Source organism: Heterocephalus glaber, unplaced genomic scaffold (assembly GCF_053883595.1).
Source record: "Heterocephalus glaber isolate CG9 unplaced genomic scaffold, H.glaber_assembly_v1.0 deba00001550, whole genome shotgun sequence".
Classification (NCBI taxonomy): Eukaryota; Metazoa; Chordata; class Mammalia; order Rodentia; family Bathyergidae; genus Heterocephalus; species Heterocephalus glaber.
The window spans coordinates 11,658,168-11,679,751 of NW_028258343.1; the positions used below are offsets into that span (position 1 = coordinate 11,658,168).

Here is a 21,584-nt window from a genome sequence, read left to right on the forward strand (position 1 = left end):
AAATTAACATGTACTAATAAATTTTTAAATAAAAAAGAAATTAATAACTCTAATGATACTTGCTTATTAGTAGAACAAAACAGACTGTGGCAGAACAGCTCCAAAGAAAAAATAATCGGAAACACAACATAAAAGACAAAAATCTCTTTACAGTATCAGAAAGGTGCTGAAATGATGAGGTTAAAGAGACTAAAACTTCAGAGATGTGATTGACCTGCGCCAGCTTTGCCAGAGGGCTATTTGGCAACTTAGGGCCCTGTTGGGAGGCGGAGTCCCTGGGAATGGCCCAGGCAGAAAGCAGTGGAAGGAGAAGGCAGAAGTCCCATGTGTAGTCACATAGGATTGATGATAAAATGAAATGCCAGAGAGGATTTCACATGGATACAGCCTCTCTCAGAACATTTGCTGATGTCTGCAGTTTGGTGGGTCAGAAAGATTAAAAGATAAACTTTCCCAAAGGCCTGGACATACAGCTTAGATTTTCCTGGAGTTCTGCAGTGTTGAGATGAGACGCCCACCTGAGGTGAGTCTGCAAGACACTTTCAGTAGTCATGTGTGGCTGGAGTGACAAAATTCATTGAAGTACATGGTCATGTTTCCCTGCCAAGACATTTGCCTAATTCTGAAGTCATATATGGCAGGGAACCAAATCTGAATTGAAAATTTTTGAAAAGCAGAAAGAAGAGATAAAACACAAGAGATGAAGTTCATTAGACTGTCCACAGTCCAAATCTCTGCTAATAGTCCTGACGGGATAGCTGAGTGGGAGACTGATTTGTATCAACATTGCATAAAACTTCTGAGCTCAGGAATTGATTGGATTCAGATAGATAATCAATTGGTCCCCTCTACTTAGCAGAGAAAGTGATAAAGCAACTCTGATGTAGATAACACTGTCTAGGGGCTGTACATAATCTTATTTTATAAATAAAATAGAAAATACCATTAGGCATGCCAAGAAATAGGACTGTATAACTGGAAAAGCAAAGGAAACAAGACAATAGAAACAGAGCCCTTGGGTGATACTCCACTCACTTGAAGAATGTTAGAAAACCAGCTTATCCTGAACACTGGTAAATAAAGGGAAATTATTACCCATTTGGTTTGCAGGGGTTTATTTTGTTTTTGTTTTTTGGAACTCTATATCAGAAGAACCAAATAGTGGATAAGGGAAAGTTCTTTAGAAAACAAATCTAGATGGCAAATACAGAAGGAAGGATAGACTTGGACTTACCATTTTGTAATCTTGTAATAAAATAATTGATCTGCCTTACGATCATTAATGGCTGCTAATACCTTTAGATATAAGTTTAATAGGATAGTTTAGTAATGTATGAATCAGATTGAAAGCCTTTTATGTTTTAAAAATTATCATAATAAAAAATTAATTTGAAAACAGTGTAGAAACCAAACAGAATGGAAAATAACAGTTTGGATGCACACACAGCAGTATAAATTGTGTAAGCACTTTTCAGAGTGATTTGATAATGTAAGAAAGATGAATATCCATGTAGAGCAGTCCACTAACTCCACTTCTCAGGCTGTAGCCCAGAAAACTCTCCTATATGGTGCAAGGAGCCATACCCAAGGATGTTTGCTGCAGCACTGTTTAAACGTGCAAAACATAGTAAACAATCTAAATAACCATCAGTGGAGAATGGATTGTTTTATAATGTGATATTTGATATTTATTCAATATAGTTTAATGAGCTAGAGCTATGTCTAGCAACATAATACAGTGCAAGAAGTACCTGCTGAGTGGAAATGAAATGTGATGTATCATATATATGTATGCATCATTTAACAACTGAGTTCTATTCCTGTGACTGTCGTTGACTGAACTGGTTGCTAACTGAGGAACTGTATATAGTATGTATATCACAATATTCAGAACAAAGAAATGGGCAAACTAAACTCCAACTTGATGACTTTGGTTTTATTTGCATAACTCTTACATGCAGTACTATAGTGTATAACAGAACATAAAGCTGCAGTCCTGTACTGTGAAATACCGTCAGCAGAAATTACAGTACTATGCTGTAGAAAAAGCCACCTAAGTCCACACTGCTACTCATGTCCCTGCATTTTAAGTCCAAATGAGGCTCCTAAGTCCCAGAAGCAGGCTGCAAGCCAAGCATTGTGCCTGGGTTGTAAGTCAGAACAGTTGTTAAACAGATTGTTAAATGAGTTGTTAAACAGATTGTTAAATGTTAAATATAAATATATATATATATCCTAATAATCTGCTAAAAACAATCACATATTACTATATATTAATATACATTGTGAAAATATTAAAATATGCCAAGTGATTAAATAGACTAAATTTTCTCTATGAAAAGAGGGAATTAGTATCTAGGCTGATGTGTAGAAGGCTTTAAACATATTGTTAATGTTTTCAAAAGCAAAAGGATTTTAATAAGGCAAATGTTAATATTTGACAAATCTGTGGTGGTAATTAAATTGAATTTTATTAAATCATTCTCTGTAGTCTTTTATTAGCTTTCTAGTTTTAATCATTAATAAATTTTAAATGGAGCAATATTTTGCACCTCTAATGGAAAGAATTGCATTTGTGTTTTAAACAACGAGCCTTAATGTATTATGTTAGGCATGGGTGTGTTAACAGAAAAAGTAGAAGAAATTACGGTTTACAGAAGACTTGTAGATGCAGTCAGAGCTCTCTTCTCCATTCTGCTGAGCAAATGCTAAGATATAAATATTAAAACTCAGATCATAGAAAATACGTATTTAGTTTTGGAAAGCAATCAAAGGCAAAAATTGTCTCATTTATCTGTAACAACAATGAAAAAACTTATGATATGCCACTAAAAGAGTCTCAAATATTTGTTATCATTCTTTACAATTAGTTTGGATAGCTGCCATGTTATTATTTCCATGGTGAGCTTTACGTATCTTTAAGAATGACCATCTGGAATTGTCTGGACCATTTTCTCTCTGCTAAAAGTAGCTTCACCTCTAGCCCTACCATAGACAGACAGCTTCAGACAGAGACACGTAATCTGACTGTGTACCAAGACTTTACCTCCTCCTGATACATCCATTTAGTGTCACCGATGTTGCCAAAAGGAAAAAAAAAAGAAGGAAAGAAATTCTGGGAGAAAGGGAGGATAAAATTCAGTTTACGTTTTACTGAAATGAGGAAAACACCGGAAGTCAATGGGTAAAGCGAAAGTGAAGTTTGAGATGCTATAAATTAGTTTGATTTAAATACACACTGGTGTTTTAAATATTTGCATCTCTTCTTTGTGCCTTTGTTTCTCCCTCCTTCAAAGGAAGGGTATTAGTAGTAATGGCTTTAACTAGAACAAAATTTTGCTCTTTGGAGGTTGTTGGGGTTTTTGTTTTGTTTTGTTTTGTTTTGCAGTACCGGATAGTGAACCCAAGGCCTTTGTACTGAGCTACACCTCCAGCCCATTTTAGTTTTTATTTTGTCACAGGGTCTCACTAAGTACCTAAATGGTCCAGGCTGAGCTCAAACTTTCAATCCTCCTGCCTCAGCCTCACAGAGTACTGGAACTACAGGTGTGCGACACTGAGTGCAGCTTGGAACTACTTTCATCTGTACAATTTCTTCTTTGTGGATAGAAAATTAAATCTTAAAGAAATGATTGTCCAATTGCAGAGTGCCAGGTTTCCTGGCTGATTGTCCAGTGACCTTTGCTAACACCATACTGCGTAAATCTTGGTAAATCTTGTTTGTAATAACTTCCCAAGTTCACTTATAGAATAAATCTTGATACAAAAACTATAAGGGGGTGATCTGATGTAAATAAAGTAATTCACTAAAACAAAATCTTATAAGAGAGGGTAATACACAAAGGAATATTTTGACATTGGAAATAGGTGGAAAAAGCTATGCTTCCCATTTAACGTATGGTAAGTAGTGATTTTATAAAGAAAGATATGACAGGGAGAGGGAAGAAGAGAGAGAAAGAGGGAGAAAGACTCTTGTGCTTTCAGAAGAAACTGAAGAGGAATCTTTCTAACCAAACGTCTGAGGTTTCTTTAAATCCACACTTTCTGCCAGAAGATTCAAGCACAGATTTAGTGCTTATATTTGACAAGGCCCCATATGCTGCTTTTTCCCTCCACGCATTTGCTCTGGCTTGCTGAGCCTTTGATTAGTTGAATATGTGGTTTTACAATTGCTAAAAATACCCTGAAGTCAAGTCCCTTCTCTCAGTTTTTATGAGTTAATAAAATGGCCATTTGGGCATCGGGGTTTCCAAGCCATGGCCTGTAACCTTTAACAAACTGTCCCTCTCGGAAAAGCAAAATCTGTATGTGGGGTCATCTGTTCTGCACTTCAATACAAAGTGAAAGTCAGAGAATAAAGAAATGGAGGTCATGGAGGAGATGCTCTATTCTTTTCAGCTACCTCCATCCATAGTTAATAGGGTGGCTTTGGGAGTACTTAGGGTTAATATGGGGAGCTTGGCTGTCAGTATGGCGGGACCTCCAAAGGAGCCACAGTACCAGCACGAACCACAGGAGCAGTTCCCAGTATCATTGTGAGCTGTACAGGTCATGGAGCTTCCCATGGAAGTCCCCGGGAGACAGAACAGTAGCTGCTGGCAGGGGATGCCACACTCGGGGCACCTGCTCTAGGTCAGCACATTGAGTCTTTGGCTGTCAAGACAGCCCCCCTCCGCGTGCATTTTTGCCATTGACCATGCCAGGAACAGCTGCATTGCTTGCGAGGTCCAGCACAAAATGAAAACATTGAGCCCCAGGCTAAAAAGCCAAAGTGGTAAAGGTACCAAGAAAGTCATCTTCCTTTCATCTGCATTGTCTGCCCCCACCCCTAGTCACATTGTTTTGTATTTGCCATTTAATGTCATTCTCCCTTGCCTGGAGTCACTCTCAGAGCACAGCAGTCCTCTTGGGCACCACAACTCCCATTCTGTAGCTGGTGCACAGGCAGCCCACTGATTACCAAAGTCCACAGGCAAATGCTATGCAGAAATTGATCTGGTCACTTCCTCTTCCTAATGCCTCCTGCCCATCCCACATTAACATCTAAAGTATCTGGACAAAAGGTGGGCAAGAAGTTCCCTCCTGCCTGGTTGCCTGCCAAATGTTCAGTGGCACTGCCAGCCCATGGCAATATGGCCACTGCCATTTGTGTCCTGAAGATCGTACTGGGCACATGATAGAACTTGGTCTTTCAGGGGCCTGTGTCCAGGTCTCTGCCAGCAGTGGAGGGTGTTGATGATCCCTGGGTAGGGCAGGTGGTAGGACACTAGATGGGATGAAATCCCAGGGGCAGGAAACCCAAAAGCCAAGGACCTGTCCAGGGAGGGTAGGGAGGCTGAGAGACAAGGAGTATCTGTGACATGAGGGTCTGAGCTCCATCTTCCTATCTACCACCATTTTCAAAGCAGCAATTAAGAGACCAAAGAAATAGAATCTCAAGATGATAATCACAGAGCACTATACATCAAGCACGCGGCTCTTTGGAGGGACTGCGTATCTGTTTGTGTTGGTCACAAGGCCCTGAAGCCAACCTTGCCTGGCCCCATTTTCCTCAGCATCGTTTGACCAGGCCATGTATGTAGAAGATCAAGAAGATGCAGGCAGTATACCTAATTGCCTAGTATACTAGTATACCTAGTATTAGTAAATACCTAGTATATTGCCTAATGCTTTAGATACTCTTTTGTCTTTCATGAGAAATGAAGTTATTTCAATAATATTTTACAAGTTAAATGCTCCTTCCTATTAACTTCACTCACATATCTAAACTTTTATTCCTCATCATCTCCTTGCTGATGTTAGTTGTTGGAATGATCTTTGTGCTTTCAGATGGGCATATTGAATATCAGTAATATGTTGTTGTTTCGGCAACTTGATAGCAAACATTGTCTCTTTGTCTAGTTCTCTTAAATAAATGGATCATTGTAGTCATAATGAAAGTGCCCCAACTTCTTATTTCTGGATGAAGATTTCGAAGTATTTTAAGTAAATATGTAAGTTTTTATGATTTACTGAACAACTCAAACTTGATGGGCGTGTACATATTGATCAGGTTCACTTTCTCACTTACATTCAACTGTCCTATGGAAAAAAAACTCCTCCTTATAAATACAAATCAGATATCTTGTTTCTATGTAGTGAAAAACTACTTAAACTTCCAGGGTATTCTTGTGTAAAATTTGAAACTTATATTTCTCTTTCCCAGTACCTGTCAGGCCTCAGCTGAAAGATATGGCATTGGAAGCTCCATGATCTGTTCCTGCAACATCTTCTTCTCTTTCTTCTGAGTTTCCATTCCTCTATCTGCTTTGATGGTAAAGGGGGGGTGGGCATAAGAGAAAGAGAAAGGTCTTTGGTCGAGTGGAAGTTGGTAGAACCAGCTGTAGTCCTCTCTAGCTAACACTGGAGCATTATCACCTGAGATTTGGGTAAATGGCCAAATGCTGACTAGTAAAGAACATTTGGGAGTTGTTTGGGAGCCCTATTGGGAACTGCAGAAATTTTTCAGTTTCCTACTATGGGAAATTTTCCCCAAACTGAGCCCACCTCATCCATACTTCCACAGCATGCACTGATGGTACACTCTTAGCATCTTGGCCTTAAACTTCTTGTCAGTGGCAGACAACTCTCTTCTGTAGCAGGAGAATGAGATGAATTTATCCCACCACTTCCGAAGTATCACTGGATTAATGGGAAAGCCATTCATCTTATTCTTACAAAGGAAGGCAAGGCTGCCTCCCACAGTGACCTCATCAGCCTTGTTCTGTCTTGTTAGTGCCCCTCTCTCCTTGCCCAACAGAGCCCAGGGGAAAGTCACCCTATGTGTGGTATAAGGAGACGTTCAGCCAGGGAATGAGATGACAGGCCTTTGTGTGGCAGATTTCTCCCATCTCACAGGAAAGTCTCTTGCTGCTTCCCTCCTTCCACCATTAGACATATTCCATCTTGTCAATGTCGAGAGATGAATGTGATTTTATAAGGAGTAACAGCAATGCTCTTATGACAAAATAATGTAGAAGAAAATTAGCAGTGTAATTAAAAGTCACTGTGTCATGTGTAAATCCACAGATTTCCTTTAAGTGCAGTGGAGGGTAGAAAGACCCAGGATACATCAGTGTGAGAGGAGCTGGAGTCCACTGCCACCAGGAAGGGTGTGTCAACAGTGGAGGGAAAAGGGCCAGTACAGGACAGACAAGCACAGCAGAAAAAGCGTCTGCCACTTGGAAAGATGGTCCCATAAGGTAAAAGAAATAATGACATGGCTTTAAGAAAGAAGCCCGGCAGTAAGAAACAGCCAGGCTGTACAGGGTCCAAACTGGACACGGAGGAGGCGAGAACACTGACAAAGGCTCAGGAGCCAGGCCCGGCCCTGCTTCAGGACCAAGCACTGCCTGAGTCGCGTCATCACCAAACCTGTACACATGTGTAACCACTCGCTCACTGGGTGTCTTTTTCTTTTCAATCTTCAGGAAGAGGCAGCCAGAATTCTCGCCCACCAGCCAATGTCCGTCGGCACATGTGCAGCTTTGAAACCCCCACACTGCAGTGAATGTGTAAGAGAAGCTGCATGGAAAATATAGTGTTTTGCCCCTTGCTTTCTCTCTCCTGGGTTTTTCTACTTTCTGACATGGAAACAGATGTGGTGCATGCCATGAAGAATGAGGAACTCACGTACGTGCCACTGTTTGCACGGCTGCCTTAATTTGATTGTCCATCATTCTTAAAAGGACACTGTCAAGTTGGTAGCTCAGTCTTTCTGCTTATTTTATGTTTCAATGCAACACTTTTTCTGATTCTGGAGATTCACTTTTGTTTGTGACTCCCACTCACAGGCTCGAAAGTGAATTTTCCCCCTTCAAAAATTTGTCAGCTTCTCCTTGGCAAACAGCTATTTCTTTTCTTTGTCTTTTTTTATTTTTTTTGCCTTTTTGCTGTTGCACAAATGTTTGAAATGATCCTGTCTGCATTAAATAAAAGCCATAGTTTAAATTGGTGGAAGAGATCCATAATGGCAGTTTGAGGGGATGGGCGCCAATAGGAGCTCTGGTGTGGGTCTCCCCAGTGCTGGGGAGCACAAAACAAACGTTTTGTGAATCCACAAAAAGTGAGGCTTATATAAAAAGGAAAAGTAGTCACTTCCCCAATCTTCTGGGTGATTTTTATCAGATTTCCCCATCTGATAAAAACAGTGCATGTTTGGTCCAATTTTTGACCTTTAGATCTTGACAGTGTCTCTTTAAGTTTACAAAAGAACATAGACCATGTTCAATTCATTCTGCACGGAGTCTGTGGTCATTTTCAGCTGTTTCTTTACAGCCCTTCAAACTCCTGGGAGAGTCAAAGGTACACATTCCTGCAGCAGGAGGGAGCCCACTGATGAGGGGTCTGAGGCTTACATAGCTCTTCAGATAAGCAGAGCCCAGTTTGTTCCAATGTCTGCTACTGAACTGGACACACAGGCTGGTAAATGGGGCTACGGTGTCTCTTCCCTTCACATAGTTGAGTGCACTGGGGAGCCCATAGCCTGCCTTTCTTCTATTCCCTTTAAAGGCCTAGATAGAAAGAGTATGGTCTCCACCGAATCATCCTGATTCTCAGCAGCAAAAACATGGTAGTCATGCCAGTGTGTTCCAGGAGGTGGTAGAAGGCCTTTCTGCATAACAAGGGTAGAGCTGTTCTAGTATGGCTGGATTCATTCTGTGTAATTCTCACAAGTCAAAAGGTATTGAGTATTTCTTACACCATGGCATGAGTCTGACCAAGGATGCAGCAAGGAGATCCTAATTGTGACAGCTGCTGGCTGCCTGTCAGAAGGGATTGATGTGAATGGGTAGATATGCATGTTCTTCCTGACAGCAGGGACAGAGAGAAAGAATCAACTGACATTTCTTGACTTAAAGGTGAGTGTCTACATGCAAATGTGAAAGCCAAATGTGGTTCATCTGTGGTGGGTGACACAAAATAATGCAAGTCTCAGCAAAGGTAACAGGTCAGTAACTAAGAACTTTCAAAATAGAGTCCATTTAAGCTTTCCTTCTTGAAACTATAAAGGATCGGGAACAGATCAGTGGCTTTTTAAGCTGTGCATTGTAGCCTAAAACTGGATATATTTAGCCTTGTTTCTGCAAAATTAGAAGAAATAGAAAGATATGTTCTTTCTGGTGACCTTCGGTTCCCACTGATTTTGTGAACAGCAAGGCTAAGGGACCCATGCTGGAAATAAACTGGATCATTACAGTCTTACAAGGTCTATCTTGGCCCTGAGGAATAATCCCAGTAGAGCAATGCAACTGCCCTTTATTTTCAGGGCAAATTATGAGAGCTTCACATAGAGCTAATGTATATCAAGTGACTTGCAATTAAAATGACGAGTGTGGAAGCAGAGAACATAGGACAAATGATAGTGTTTGATCTGAAGTTCCTTCAAAGGGTCTGCAATCAAGTCTTGTCCTCAAGGACATAAATGCCTCTGTATACCTCTGCTCAGGTGATGATGCTCTGGTACCAACATGATGTCTTAAGACTTGCTTTTGTCAGTCAGTAAATCATGATTAAGTTGAACCAAAGATATTTAAATTTTACTTGGAAAAAGTTTAATGAATATCAGAATTCTACTATTTATTTTGGGAATTTTCACCGAACAGTAGACAGTATATTCAGAAAAAAAAAATGGAGGGGGTCTTATATGCTTCACTGGTCCTGATGAGATATTTCACCTGTGGGTGTCTTTTTCCTTACTGGCTCAATAAAGAAAGCACTGGGTTTAAGGAAAGCAGTGAGTTTTTGTGCTATCTTTGGTCCTGTATTATATAGTTGAGGATATGTGATGGAATTGATTTAAAGATTTAGATGTGATACTATAAATTTCAGCAAGACAATAGTTCTCTAAATGACTTGTGATGAAGTTAGAATTAGAGGGGAAAAGGCTAAAATTCATAATGTCATCAATATTGAATAGGAGCAGAAACCACCAAGTTCTCAGACAATAAAAAGCATTTCCCTTAAAAAATGTGTTCAGAGATTCTCTACTGCACAACAAATAGTGACTCAAAGGGCAGGAAATTGTAATTATGTCCAGATAGGCACACAGGTTGGAGAATACATAGTAAATAAGTAAATTTTTCTGGAAGGCTTTCAAGAAGTGGAAATGGAGTCAATGGGAGTCCTTCGGATAGAAGATCACCTTGGGATTCCCAGAGAAAACACTAGTCTGACTCAAGTGGTTTCAGGTAGGTCCTATGTCTGAGAGTCTCCACGAACCACCTGTGGGGCCAGCTGGCTGACACACGGTGGGAGCCTGTGGCTGGCTCCATCTGCAAAGTCCCTTTGGGCCAGTCTCAGCCAGGTGGCACCACACCCAGCTGCAGCTGCAGCAACCAAAGTAGCACCGCCCCAAAGCTGGTAGCTTATGGGTTCTTTTGGAAGGGTGAGCCATTCTCTCCATAATGGAACTCAATGGCAACTCCTATTTCCATTTTCGTATGATTTCCAAGAAAATAAATGTTACATCCTCGTGTTCAAAGTCTCCCTTCCTCATGAGCAGGTCTCACCTGCCTGTGAGCTTTCTGTAGACTCTTAGGTGTTATCTCTGTTGTGATACTATGAGGCCCAGCAACGTACAGAGGTGGGTACTTATGGAACATGAGGGACACAGGTGTTGTGTAAGCTTCCCACTTCGGGAGCTTCAGTGTGCACGATGCTTCCTCCTGATCTCAAGCACCCACCCACTGTTATTCCCATTTTAGAACTCTCTGGAGCAGACAGCAGCGTACTCTGCAGATGTAACTAGTGCTTACTGAAACAAATAAAACAGGCAGGATCACTCAGAAAGCCAGATACACTAATCTGTTTACACCACCCACTGCCAAATATTCTCTCAAGTGCGGTAAATAGTGAATTTTGTGTTTTGGGGGATTGTGATACTTATCTAATGAAACAAAAATCAAAGCAAGATCCTGACTCTGTTTGTAGTTCGGGCTGCTATTTCAGGGCTGCCTAATTCTGAATGCAATAAAGACACATAATTTTCCACACTTCGTCTAGGCCTACCAGCCATTCCCGCCCATACTTTGATACCAATAAATATAGTTAACCACCAGAGATATTTGCCCCAAATGTGCTACATTTGATCTTCAACTAGGAGATTATTTTCAGTCTGTCTTTTGAAGATAAAACAACAAGGATGGGATGTTTTGTGACAATTATGTGGTGTGTTCTAAACCAGATTGCTTTACTCAACATTATGAAATCAAGTAAAATTAAGCAACAGACTGAAGTTTGTGCTAAAGCAGAAAATATTAAAGTTATCTGGAATTAAATAAAAATCATATTTCATAGTACCATTGGATTTTTATAATATATATATTCTTTGGTGATGCCCATAACATATATTTCAGGCCTCATATTTTATGTTTTTTTCTTCTTAGCATCACAGCCTTCTGATGCTCCAATTTCACATCAAAATAGTTATTAAGCCTCTACTTGAACTAATAATAGTACTTAACTTTATTAGTGATCATTTAAATACAGAACACATGAAAGGTCATCAGGATTTATTTATAGTTTTATCTCACAGCACACTTTATCAAAACAGCATTCACAGGCATTTAAAAATAAATTGGGAGCCGGGGATTTAGCTCAGTGGTTTCGCTGCCTGCTGCACAAGCGCAAGGACCCGAGTTCGATCCCTGGAACCAAAAGTTGAATGAATGAATGAATGAATAAATAAATTGGGCACGGTGGAACATCCCTATATTCCTACCACTCTGGGAGGGTGAGGCAAGAGGATTCGAAATTCAAGCCCAGCCTGAGCAGTGTAGTGATTTATCAAGACCCAGTCTCAAGATGAAAAGTAAGAAAGACAGGGATATAGCTTAATATGAAGCTCCTGGGATCAATCCCAGCAGAGCATGGACAAACACACACAAAGAAGTATAATCTTTATTCAATCTAAAACCAATGCTTAATGCATAAATTCATGGCCCATTCAGGTTGTCTATGGCCCACATGGAAGGAATGACTAATCCTGAAAGCTCAAAGTTTCTACTTTGTGCTGCAATTTCTGAGAAATGATACATTGTTCTCTACGGTTTCTGATGTTCAAGAAACAATTTATTTTATCCTTAAAAAAATGTTAGTCTACTTTTTATAATCTGATAAATGCCTGGGGGGCATGAGATCTGTTTCCTAATTAAACAGGACTTTACAGCAAATTTAGAGCAAAACTCTGAGGGCCAGGAAAGCTGCTCATTTTGACAGCTAGAGTGAAAATCCCTCATCATAAAAAATAAAAACTGAGTTCAATGAAAACAGAACTAAATAGCTATTGTATCTATCTACAAGGTCATTATTGATACTGTTACTTTATGGATGTGTATAATGCAGAAACAGGGCCATAATGGACCCCTGGATGTTGAGGAAGACAGCTCTGTGACTGAGTACAGTTAGGGAGACAGCTTGAGGCTCCCCAGGAGCACAGGGAGACAATTTCCTTGGAGAAGAAGGGACAATGTGTTATCAAGGCTTCTAAGCCTAATTGGGGTTTCTAATGTAGCTGAAAACTAGCTCTCAGGGCACTTCTTCTTTTAAATACACACAAACAATTAACTGAAGACACATGCCAGCATCTTAGTTTAATGGTTTTATTAATGAATATTAAGGGGTAGGCACTTGGGAAAGAAAAAGGCTTTCCCACTACAATTGAAATTGATGTAAACCAGTGAGTTGGAAGGGTCAATAAGGCTTACGTGCAGGAGGGAGGAGCAAATAGGTTTTATAATTTTTGCAAGAGCCATGCCGAATGCATAAAGAAATGACGTATAGAGAGTGGTGGCAACACCTGGGAAAAATGGAACTGGGAGGTTTGCTTACCTGAAATTTTATGCCCAGAAGAGGACCTGTGGATTCTGATTTTGTTTTCAGCTGGAGAGGTGATTATTTTCTTGCCAAGGACACTACTCTTTTATTTTTCTTTTTTTTCTTTTTAATTCTTTTATTGGTATATTGTAGGTATACAACACAATTACATTTCTCATTGGGACTTGTATCTTTACATAATGCATCTTGGTTCTTATTTTTTCCCCATTCCTAGCCCTCCCTTCACGCCCTCCACCCTTCCCTATTTACAAAGACTTTATTTCCATTTTTTCCATGTCTCATCATTTTTCCTTTCCTTTCTTTCCTTTCCCCTGCCCCTCCCACTACCCCTACCTCTTTGGACCTTTTCTTCCTATTTTGCATTATCAATTATTCATTCTAATCATTGGTACATTTTAGGTATACAATATAATGACATTCATCATTGGAAATTCTCCCTTCAACCTCTCCATCCCTCCCTATTTACAAAGATTTTGTTTCCATTTTTTCTTTTTCTCTTATTAATTCCACTCCCTTCTTTCCTTTCCCCTAGCCCTCCCACTTCCTTTCCCTTTGCCCCTTTTCTTCCTATTTCACGTTACCTACTATACATTTTAGTCCTTATTTATACTTTGTTTCTCACGCCAGAAAAACTATTCAGTATTTATACATTATGTGATTCAACTCAGAAGAGACTACACCAATAAGATAGCATGGAAGTCTATAATTTGAAATTTAGAATTTGTAAACATTTATACTTTTCCAAATAGTGTATGAAACATATATTTGCGAGAAACATTATTTTCGATGTAGTAGTTTAGAGATGAGATTTTTTTCTTAGAGAATTAAAAATACAGCTGGAATTATCAGATACACTGAGGAATAGCCTTCTTTCCGAATAATAAGGTCAACATTTTAGCTGTTATATGTATTTTATATCCCTATATCCAGATTTTCTAGACTACATATCAGATTTTCTACACTAATCTGTACTTATTTGGCTCACTTCACATTTCAATATTACAAAATATGAAGTGTCAAAGTATTAATCTTATCATTAATGTGGCAGTCATATCATTTTTGAAGCATTTAATCTTGTTTCTTCAAAATGATTAAATAAACCATTATGCTAACTATTCATCATTTTCTACTTCTTTCTAAACAAAAGATTTGATGTGAAATAGTCTATTTCACACCTCCACAGAAAGAAAAAAATGTTCATTTTCTTATTCCTTTAAATGTCACAAATGTGTTCTTATTGTGCTACTTTTTCTGTTACCTTAATGGGTATGGAGAAGAAAAGCAAATGGAAAAAAAAAAACCCCAGAAGAAATGATTTCTTTTTAAGTATTAATAGTGTTGTTATTATTAGAATGTGTTAGTAAGGCACCACCATCTGCTAAAAGTTTTGCAGAAAATAAGCAAAGCTCAAAAGTAAGCCCAGAATGACTACAATTTACAGAATAGAGTTTGCAGTATATGTTTACAGTACATTTCATTGTTTTTCTTCCTCAGAGAGACATTCCATTTGTTTGGTTTTATGAGGGTTCGTGAAGTTGAAACCTGGAAAGGCAAGAAGACTCCTGGGCCCTAAGATTTTTCTGTACCAAGGCTCGGGGAGAAATGGTCCACACAGCGGCCTCTGTCTCAGTGACTGCTGCTTTCCCCGAATCTTCATTTTTTCTCATTAGTATCAGAATCTGTTGGAAGACTAAAGCACCATATGAGCATTAGCATTTGACTGGGCTTCCCCATTCTATTTTCAAACACACCTTCCTGAATATTCCCAGAGTGAAAATCTGAAACCGTGAATCAGGGTCTGTATGTGAATTGTGTTCCATTGTATGTGTCACAGTGTTTTGAAATAAAGAAAATGGAAAGTTTTGAAACACCTTAGTGGATCGTGGGTGTAGGCTTTTCTGTCATCTGCTTTTTCCTCTTTTGTCCAGGTGCCATGTGTGTGGTCAGGAACATTCATATATCAGAAAGGGCAGCAGAGAGGGTCTACTTTACAGTCCTCAGAACAGTGACAGTAGCTTTGTATGTGGGTCTTAATTTCACCCAAAGACGAAAGTCACTGTGCTCTGTTGTCAATATGTAACCAAGAGGTTTTTTTTTTTTATTTCCTTCCACCAGTTTGGGAATCATTCACAGTCTTGCATTTGGAAAACCATTATTTCCTTACAGTGTATGTGTGGGGTGAGTTGGAGGGGTGACTCTGAAATCTTCTAAAATAGCTGTTTCTGCAGCAGACAGGCTTTTCTCCCCAGCAGCTCCTTCTTTGGTGTGGAGTGCACGCTCTGGCTGCAGCTTCACAGGCAGCCTCCAGGAGCTGCTGTTTGGTTGTTTGATTCTCAGCAAGGGCAGCCTGGGGGTGTGGAAGAAGGGCTTAGGGCAGAGGGTGCAGCTACACTGCATTGGGCAGGGTTTGTGTGGGATTGGTATACGTATTTTATCCTTTGTGCATGACCTATCTGCAAATAAACCCATCTCTATTTTATTCATAGTTCTAATGGCAAGTCTGTGTCATGGTCTGAACCAGGTGGAAGACAGGGGCCCAAGGGACAGCACATGTGGCAACGCCTCTCTGTGCACGTGAAGACCAATGAGACGGCCTGCAACCAAACGGCCGTCATCAAGCCCCTCACTAAAAGTTACCAAGGCTCCGGCAAGAGCCTGACCTTTTCAGATACCAGCACCAAGACCCTTTACAACGTGGAGGAGGAGGACGCCCGGCCGGTTCGCCTCAGCCCTCCCAGCAGCCCTTCCATGGTGGTGCACCGACGCGTGCCACCCGCGGTGACCACGCCGCCCCTGCCACCCCACCTGACCGCGGAGGAGAACCCCCTCTTCCTTGCCGACCCGGCTCTCCCCAAGGGCTTGCCCCTTCCCCTGCAGCAGTCACCCCAGCAGCAACCGCCCCAGCCGAAATCCCTGATGGACCAGCTTCAGGGAGTGGTGGGCAACTTCGGCGCGGGGATCCCAGACTTGTGCGCCGTGCTGGCCGGGCCCGGGGCGCAGGGGAGCGGGCTGCGCCCCCTGTTCCCGCCCCCGCCTGCCCCGCAGCACCTGCAGATGCTGCCCCTGCAGCTGAGCACCTTCGGGGAGGACCCAGCCTCCCCGCCCGCGGAGGACGACGACGACAGCGAGAAGTTCAAGCTGCTGCAGGAATACGTGTACGAGCACGAGAGGGAAGGCAACACGGAGGAGGACGAAGTGGACGAGGAGGAGGAGAACCCGCAGGCGGCCAGCAAGCTGACCCCGGAGGACTCCCCGGCCCTGACGCCCCCGTCACCTTTCCGAGACTCGGTGGCCTCGGGCAGCTCGGTGCCCAGCTCGCCCGTGTCGGAGTCGGTGCTGTGCACCCCTCCCAATGCGACCTACGCCTCTGTCATCCTGAGGGACTACAAGCAGAGCTCGTCCACCCTGTAGAGAGGAGGTGTCCTCCCGGGGAAGCAGGATAAGCCGGAGAGCTCCCACCCCTCCTGAGATGTGCGGAAAGCCAGGAGGAGAAGGCGGGAGAGGAGGGCCGAGGGGGGAGAGAAGGAGCGGAGCGAGCTGCTGCTGCCTTAGGGAAGGAGAGAGGGAAAGATCCCGAGCAGTGATCCAGGCCAGGATGTGGATCCTTGAATTATTCAAAAGCCTTCTCTAGGAGGAAAGGGAATTCTGACAAAGCACAATTCCATATGGTATGTAACTTTTAGCTCAAAAAATAAATAAAATCCACAAAAATATTCTCTCTTGCACAATCGTGCATCCATATATCCACCCGCACACACTTGGCCATGCTTGGGAAGAGACAGCACCTGTGGACGTGGACGCGCCAGTTGAATCATCAGTTCCTATCCTGGCATTCCTGGGGAGGGCCTGGAGCCAGGCAGGGCGGGAGTGCGGGGAGAGGGACACCCAGGGACCAGGTGATGGGACAGCAGCTCCTCCTGAGGAGCCCTTCTCCCTCCTGAGCCTTCGGAGTCCTAATGTCCCGGCGATTCAGGAACCGACCCTAACGGGGCCGCTCCTCACCTGCTGCTGTCACCCGGAGCCAGCCTTGCTACTGCACTTGGAGAAGGGTGCCCAGTCACCCCGAGGCTCTGGGATTTCACTCTCTTTAGGAAAAGAGGAATGAGAGCAAAATCTCACCAACAAGCACTTCATTGGGAGTGGTACGGGAAGAACCAATGAGAAGTCCCATGGGACTGAAGCGTGGGTCTTTGAGAAAAAACAGTCTGCACAACCACTGTCTCATACTTGAGGTTGCTTATTGGTGGTTTGGAAAAAGACAAGAACAGAAAATTGTTTTGAGAGTGACAGAAACGTTTGTGGATTCATTTGTGCTTGGGCCAAGTGGACTCGCCATTGCCCTTCAGTTAAACAGAACAAACCATGTGGCAGAAGTGTTACCTTCCCTTTATCGTAGCAAATAAAACCAACCAGTTGGACTTTGAAGATTCAGCATATGTACAATGTGGTGCCATTCTTTCTCCTATGTACTACAGAATCAAATCCATCTTTGAACCTAAGGTGTACTCATAGCAACTATTACCGGTTTAAATGACAAGTAACTCTTTCCTATTGTCATTGGAGTCCTTGTAACTAGTGAGTAAATGTGTTCCTGTGTCCTTGTATTCATGTGACTATAAAACTTGTGCAGTGTAATGTCAACCTACTTCAACTGGAGGATTGTCTTTTGGATATAGTATAGACATTTTTATGTTTCAATAATGTTTTATATATCATTGCCACCCATATATGCAGAAGTTCTTTGAAGGTTTGAGTACTATGATCCAATGTTTTTCAAATGCAGCTCAAATGATAATTCTTCTTCTAAGAGGGAATGTATTTTTCAGAAATTTTATGGTGTGGAAATGTTATTAATGAAGCAGTTTGAAAATCTATTGTATAGAGGGTCATAAATTCTGTGGATGACAAAAGGTACATTTTATAAACTTACACACATCATTATTAAAACATAAGATTAAAAAGACAGTATTTAGATTATTTCAGGTTATTTTAGTTTTTTAAAAAAGATTTACCATAGCTAATTGAACTTTATCTTCCTTTAGTATACAACATCCAAGTCTAGTCATGATTTCTCAAGTATTAGTCATTAATCACATTTTTGCCTTCTTTTAATTTTTATTTTCATATTTTTTTTGCTATCATAACTTTTCTTTATGATTCTCTCATTTGCTGCTGCGTAATATTCATGTACATGTAATACAGTTATTCTATTTTTGTGCTCCTTTATTATCCCCAATAAAAAATTTTTTCTTGGTGTTTATTTCGTCTATTATTTGTGGAATGAATCCTATCCCCTTAAAAATTTTTGTTTATGCCTTATGTGTAGTTATATTTTAAAATACTTTCTTCATATTGATGCTGCCAATGATGGTGTTGATTTCTCACCCAAAAATCATCTTAGAATCTTTAAATATTGACTGCATTATTTATTCAGAATTTAACATCAACTCCAACTTTGGAGCTTGTTTCTTATGTTTTACCATATTCTATCACCAAGTTTAGTCAGTTCTATCAAGAATAAACTGCCTTTCCTTTACAAAATTCTTTTAAAATGCCTTTACTGAAAAGACCTCATGACTAAAATGTGAATTTCAGTTCTATGTTTTCATTGTACTGAAGCAGAATGAGAAAAATGGATAGTTCCATTCCTTTAATAGATGGATTTCTACTAATTGGAATCCTTACAAAAGGATACATATTATACCTTATTAGTGAAACACGGTCTTTTAATCTTAAAGCCACTAATATATGTCCTTAATATTTGAGTACTTGTACATTCAGATTTTTTAAAAGTCAAATTAGATAAGAAAAATGATTTCTATTGAACTGATGTAAGATATTAGTTTGTTCTGAGGTTTTTGGTCTGAGACATTTGGTGAACACATTCAACACTGATTACAATATTACTCTGAATGCCTACTAATATCATGATTATGAGTTTTCCTAAATAATTAGAGTATTAGCTCTTATATCATAATTATTCAAAACTGGAGATGTACACATACATACTCTGTAACAAAATGGCAGAAACTCTTCACTATAATGTATGTGATTGTACAAGTTGTTCTGCTTCTTGTAAAAGTGTTTTTCTTTGGCTTGTTACTGCCTTTTGTCAAATAATCAAAAATAATGCTGTATAATAAATATTTTCTATTTATTAAGTGTGTATGCCCTTTTCTAAACTTTGACTTACTATAATAGAAATAGAGGAATGTAAGAACTGATTCTAATGGTTTAAATTTGGTGAGGACATACCTTCTAAGTGAAAGTTGGAAAGCACCACACAAAATCTACTGAACAGGTAGGTGACAAAGTAGAGAAAAGTTTGATTAAAGTGTAATCCAAAATTGAAATTTCAGTCCCATGACAGACATATTCATGCATGTTTTCGATACAGTATGTAAGGCTTGACAACCTCCTGAATCTACAGGGGAGCTCTAGAAACAGAAACATCCCATGGCTCCACCTTTGTTTCACTTGTGCCCTACAAAGCTTTTCTGTCTGCAGTTCACACTTTTGAGGGAATTAGTTTACAATTTTGGTGATGTTCTTCTGTTCACATCAAGTGCAATTCCCCTAGATTCAGGGAAGACTTCTTTGGAGCCCCAAACAAAGACAACATTCACATTTTCTGCTACGAAATTCCTACAAAGTATATTTTGCAGGTATCAGTCAAAGTGAGATCAGAGTGATATGAAGGTTACATCCATGAAACTGTGATGTGTTAGATGGTAGGAAGAAGACTCCCCGTTAAAGAAATTACTATAACTGGGCTAAAATACCAGTGATTTCATTAATGTACCTAGAAAATAGAGTAAAAAATCATGAAACTGGAACCTTTAATCTCAGGAAGATAAGTCATAGAAGTGAGAATGAGAAAACCGGATAAATAAAGAAGGGTGATAGAGAAAAAGAAGGAAAGTATTTGAGATGTGTAGTCCAATGATAAATACCCAAGCATCATAGTGGGTCAGAGGGCCTCTGCTTGGAGAGAGCATGGGAGCTTCTCCCAGAGGGTGTAAAAGACATTTGGGGAGGCTGGGGTTGGGGTCCTGATACCACAAAATAAGGAAGGGTAATGGAACCATAATTTCTACAGAGAACACCCTGAGAAGCGATTGACGAGAAGAGAAGCATTTTTATGAACCTGTTCTGTGCCAGACACTGTTTTAGGTTTGTTCTTGTTTAACCGTCCCAGGATAACTGCTACATGGAAAAGTGAAATAACTTGCACAAGGTCTCTCACTTGGTAAGTGGCCCAGCAAGGCTTTGATCCCCAACCTCAGCCAGTACAGAGACTGTGAATTCATGCTCCTCTCCATGGTACAGGAAGTATGTCGGAGTAGGGTCCTTTTTTCTTGGGATCATTTTCCTTGCTAATTTCTGAGCCCTGAAGACAAAGCAGATATTCAGTAAGGATTTGTTGGGAAAGTAATAATAGTAAGAGAGTGCTATAACACCACAGTTTCCCTAGCTCAGTCCCCTAAAGATTTATTCCAAGATCCTTATGGGTCCACCTGTCAATCCTCGCTCTGCCAGCTGGAACACCACATGCTTTAATCTGGAAAAGCAAGCACTCTTTTTGGTTTGAAGAAGAGCTGTCCTATTTTGCAGCCAGGTCCCTCTTTCCTGCAGAAGAGGAGACAATACTTAGCATCCACTGAGCTCAGCCAGTTGTAGGAGACAGCATCCTCTGCAAGAAAACTATAGTGAGACAGACTTGGACATCATCCTCCAGGAGGGCTATATAACTCATTCACGAGGAAAGCAAGGGCCTGGAGTTCTTTGCTTACAGACATGCATGTCTTCAAAGTAAGGAACAACTTAGTTTTGGAATTGAGCTAATAACACTATACACCAGAAACTGTTCTAATTTTCATAAGGTTTTGTTTGGGGAAGACATGTTAACAAAGAAAAGAAACTCAAGAATGAGGATAACAAAACCTGAAACAGAAAATAATGATAGAGTCTTAGAGTCAGAAGTAGGTTTAGAAGTGATTCAAAATAAGCTCTTACCTGGTTAGTATTCATTCCCTTGGGCCCTTTTTCGTTTTCTAATGGCCAAAAACCACTGCTGATGGGAGGAGCAGAGATACTGTGCATCTTACCTGAGATTACTGTGCTAAGGGAGAAGGCAGAGAGCCCTGGATACTGTGACAATGAGATCAAAACTACTTATTAACCCATGAAGCAGCTCAGAGGACAAAACTGAAGCACAAACACAGGATGAAGAAATTTCAGGAACCAAAAACACTTAAACTACCAAGGGTGGCTGATGAAATTCAAGAAACAGTGATGATTGAAATGAGCTTTTGGTGAGAATCACAGAGCATTTCATTTATAATCTGGGTTGATTTTAACCCTCTGCTTAAGTATTTACAGGGACTAGGATCTTGCATTTCATAAGGGAAGACTGTAATTGTTAGAAAATTCATCTTCTCAAGGTGAAACTTTCCTTTCTTTAATTTATTTTCTCCAGAGCTCTGCCTTCTACAAAAAGTCTGAACAAATTTAGTTCGCTGTGTGCACAAATTCCCTTCAGCTACTTGAGTATAGTGATTGTGTCATCTTTGTGTGATTTATTCTGTAAACCAAAGGGATCCAGTTCCTTTCACTGCTATCTTTGTTATTATGTTCCTAACCACTAAGGAGGTCATGCTCATATTCCAAGTCTTGAATGTTCTTTTTAAAAAAGGATGTATCCAGAA

At 40.5% G+C, this 21,584-nt stretch overlaps 1 protein-coding gene across 5 annotated transcripts in view; it reads left to right on the plus strand.

Annotated features, from left to right (window-relative positions):
• The window catches only part of Grm1 (glutamate metabotropic receptor 1), a 445,703-nt gene extending 426,670 nt beyond the window's left edge, over window positions 1-19,033 (plus strand). For 2 of the 5 annotated variants that reach the window (XM_004846008.4, XM_087190085.1), the window contains exon 9: window positions 15,363-19,033. In XM_004846008.4, the coding sequence (XP_004846065.2) occupies window positions 15,363-16,287 (925 nt within the window). In that variant the 3' untranslated portion in view covers window positions 16,288-19,033. Of the gene's footprint in view, window positions 1-7,469; window positions 7,554-15,362 lie in introns of all 5 variants that reach the window. The other 3 variants (XM_087190088.1, XM_087190087.1, XM_087190086.1) reach the window with 3 other exon arrangements.
• Window positions 19,034-21,584: the final 2,551 nt, after the last annotated feature.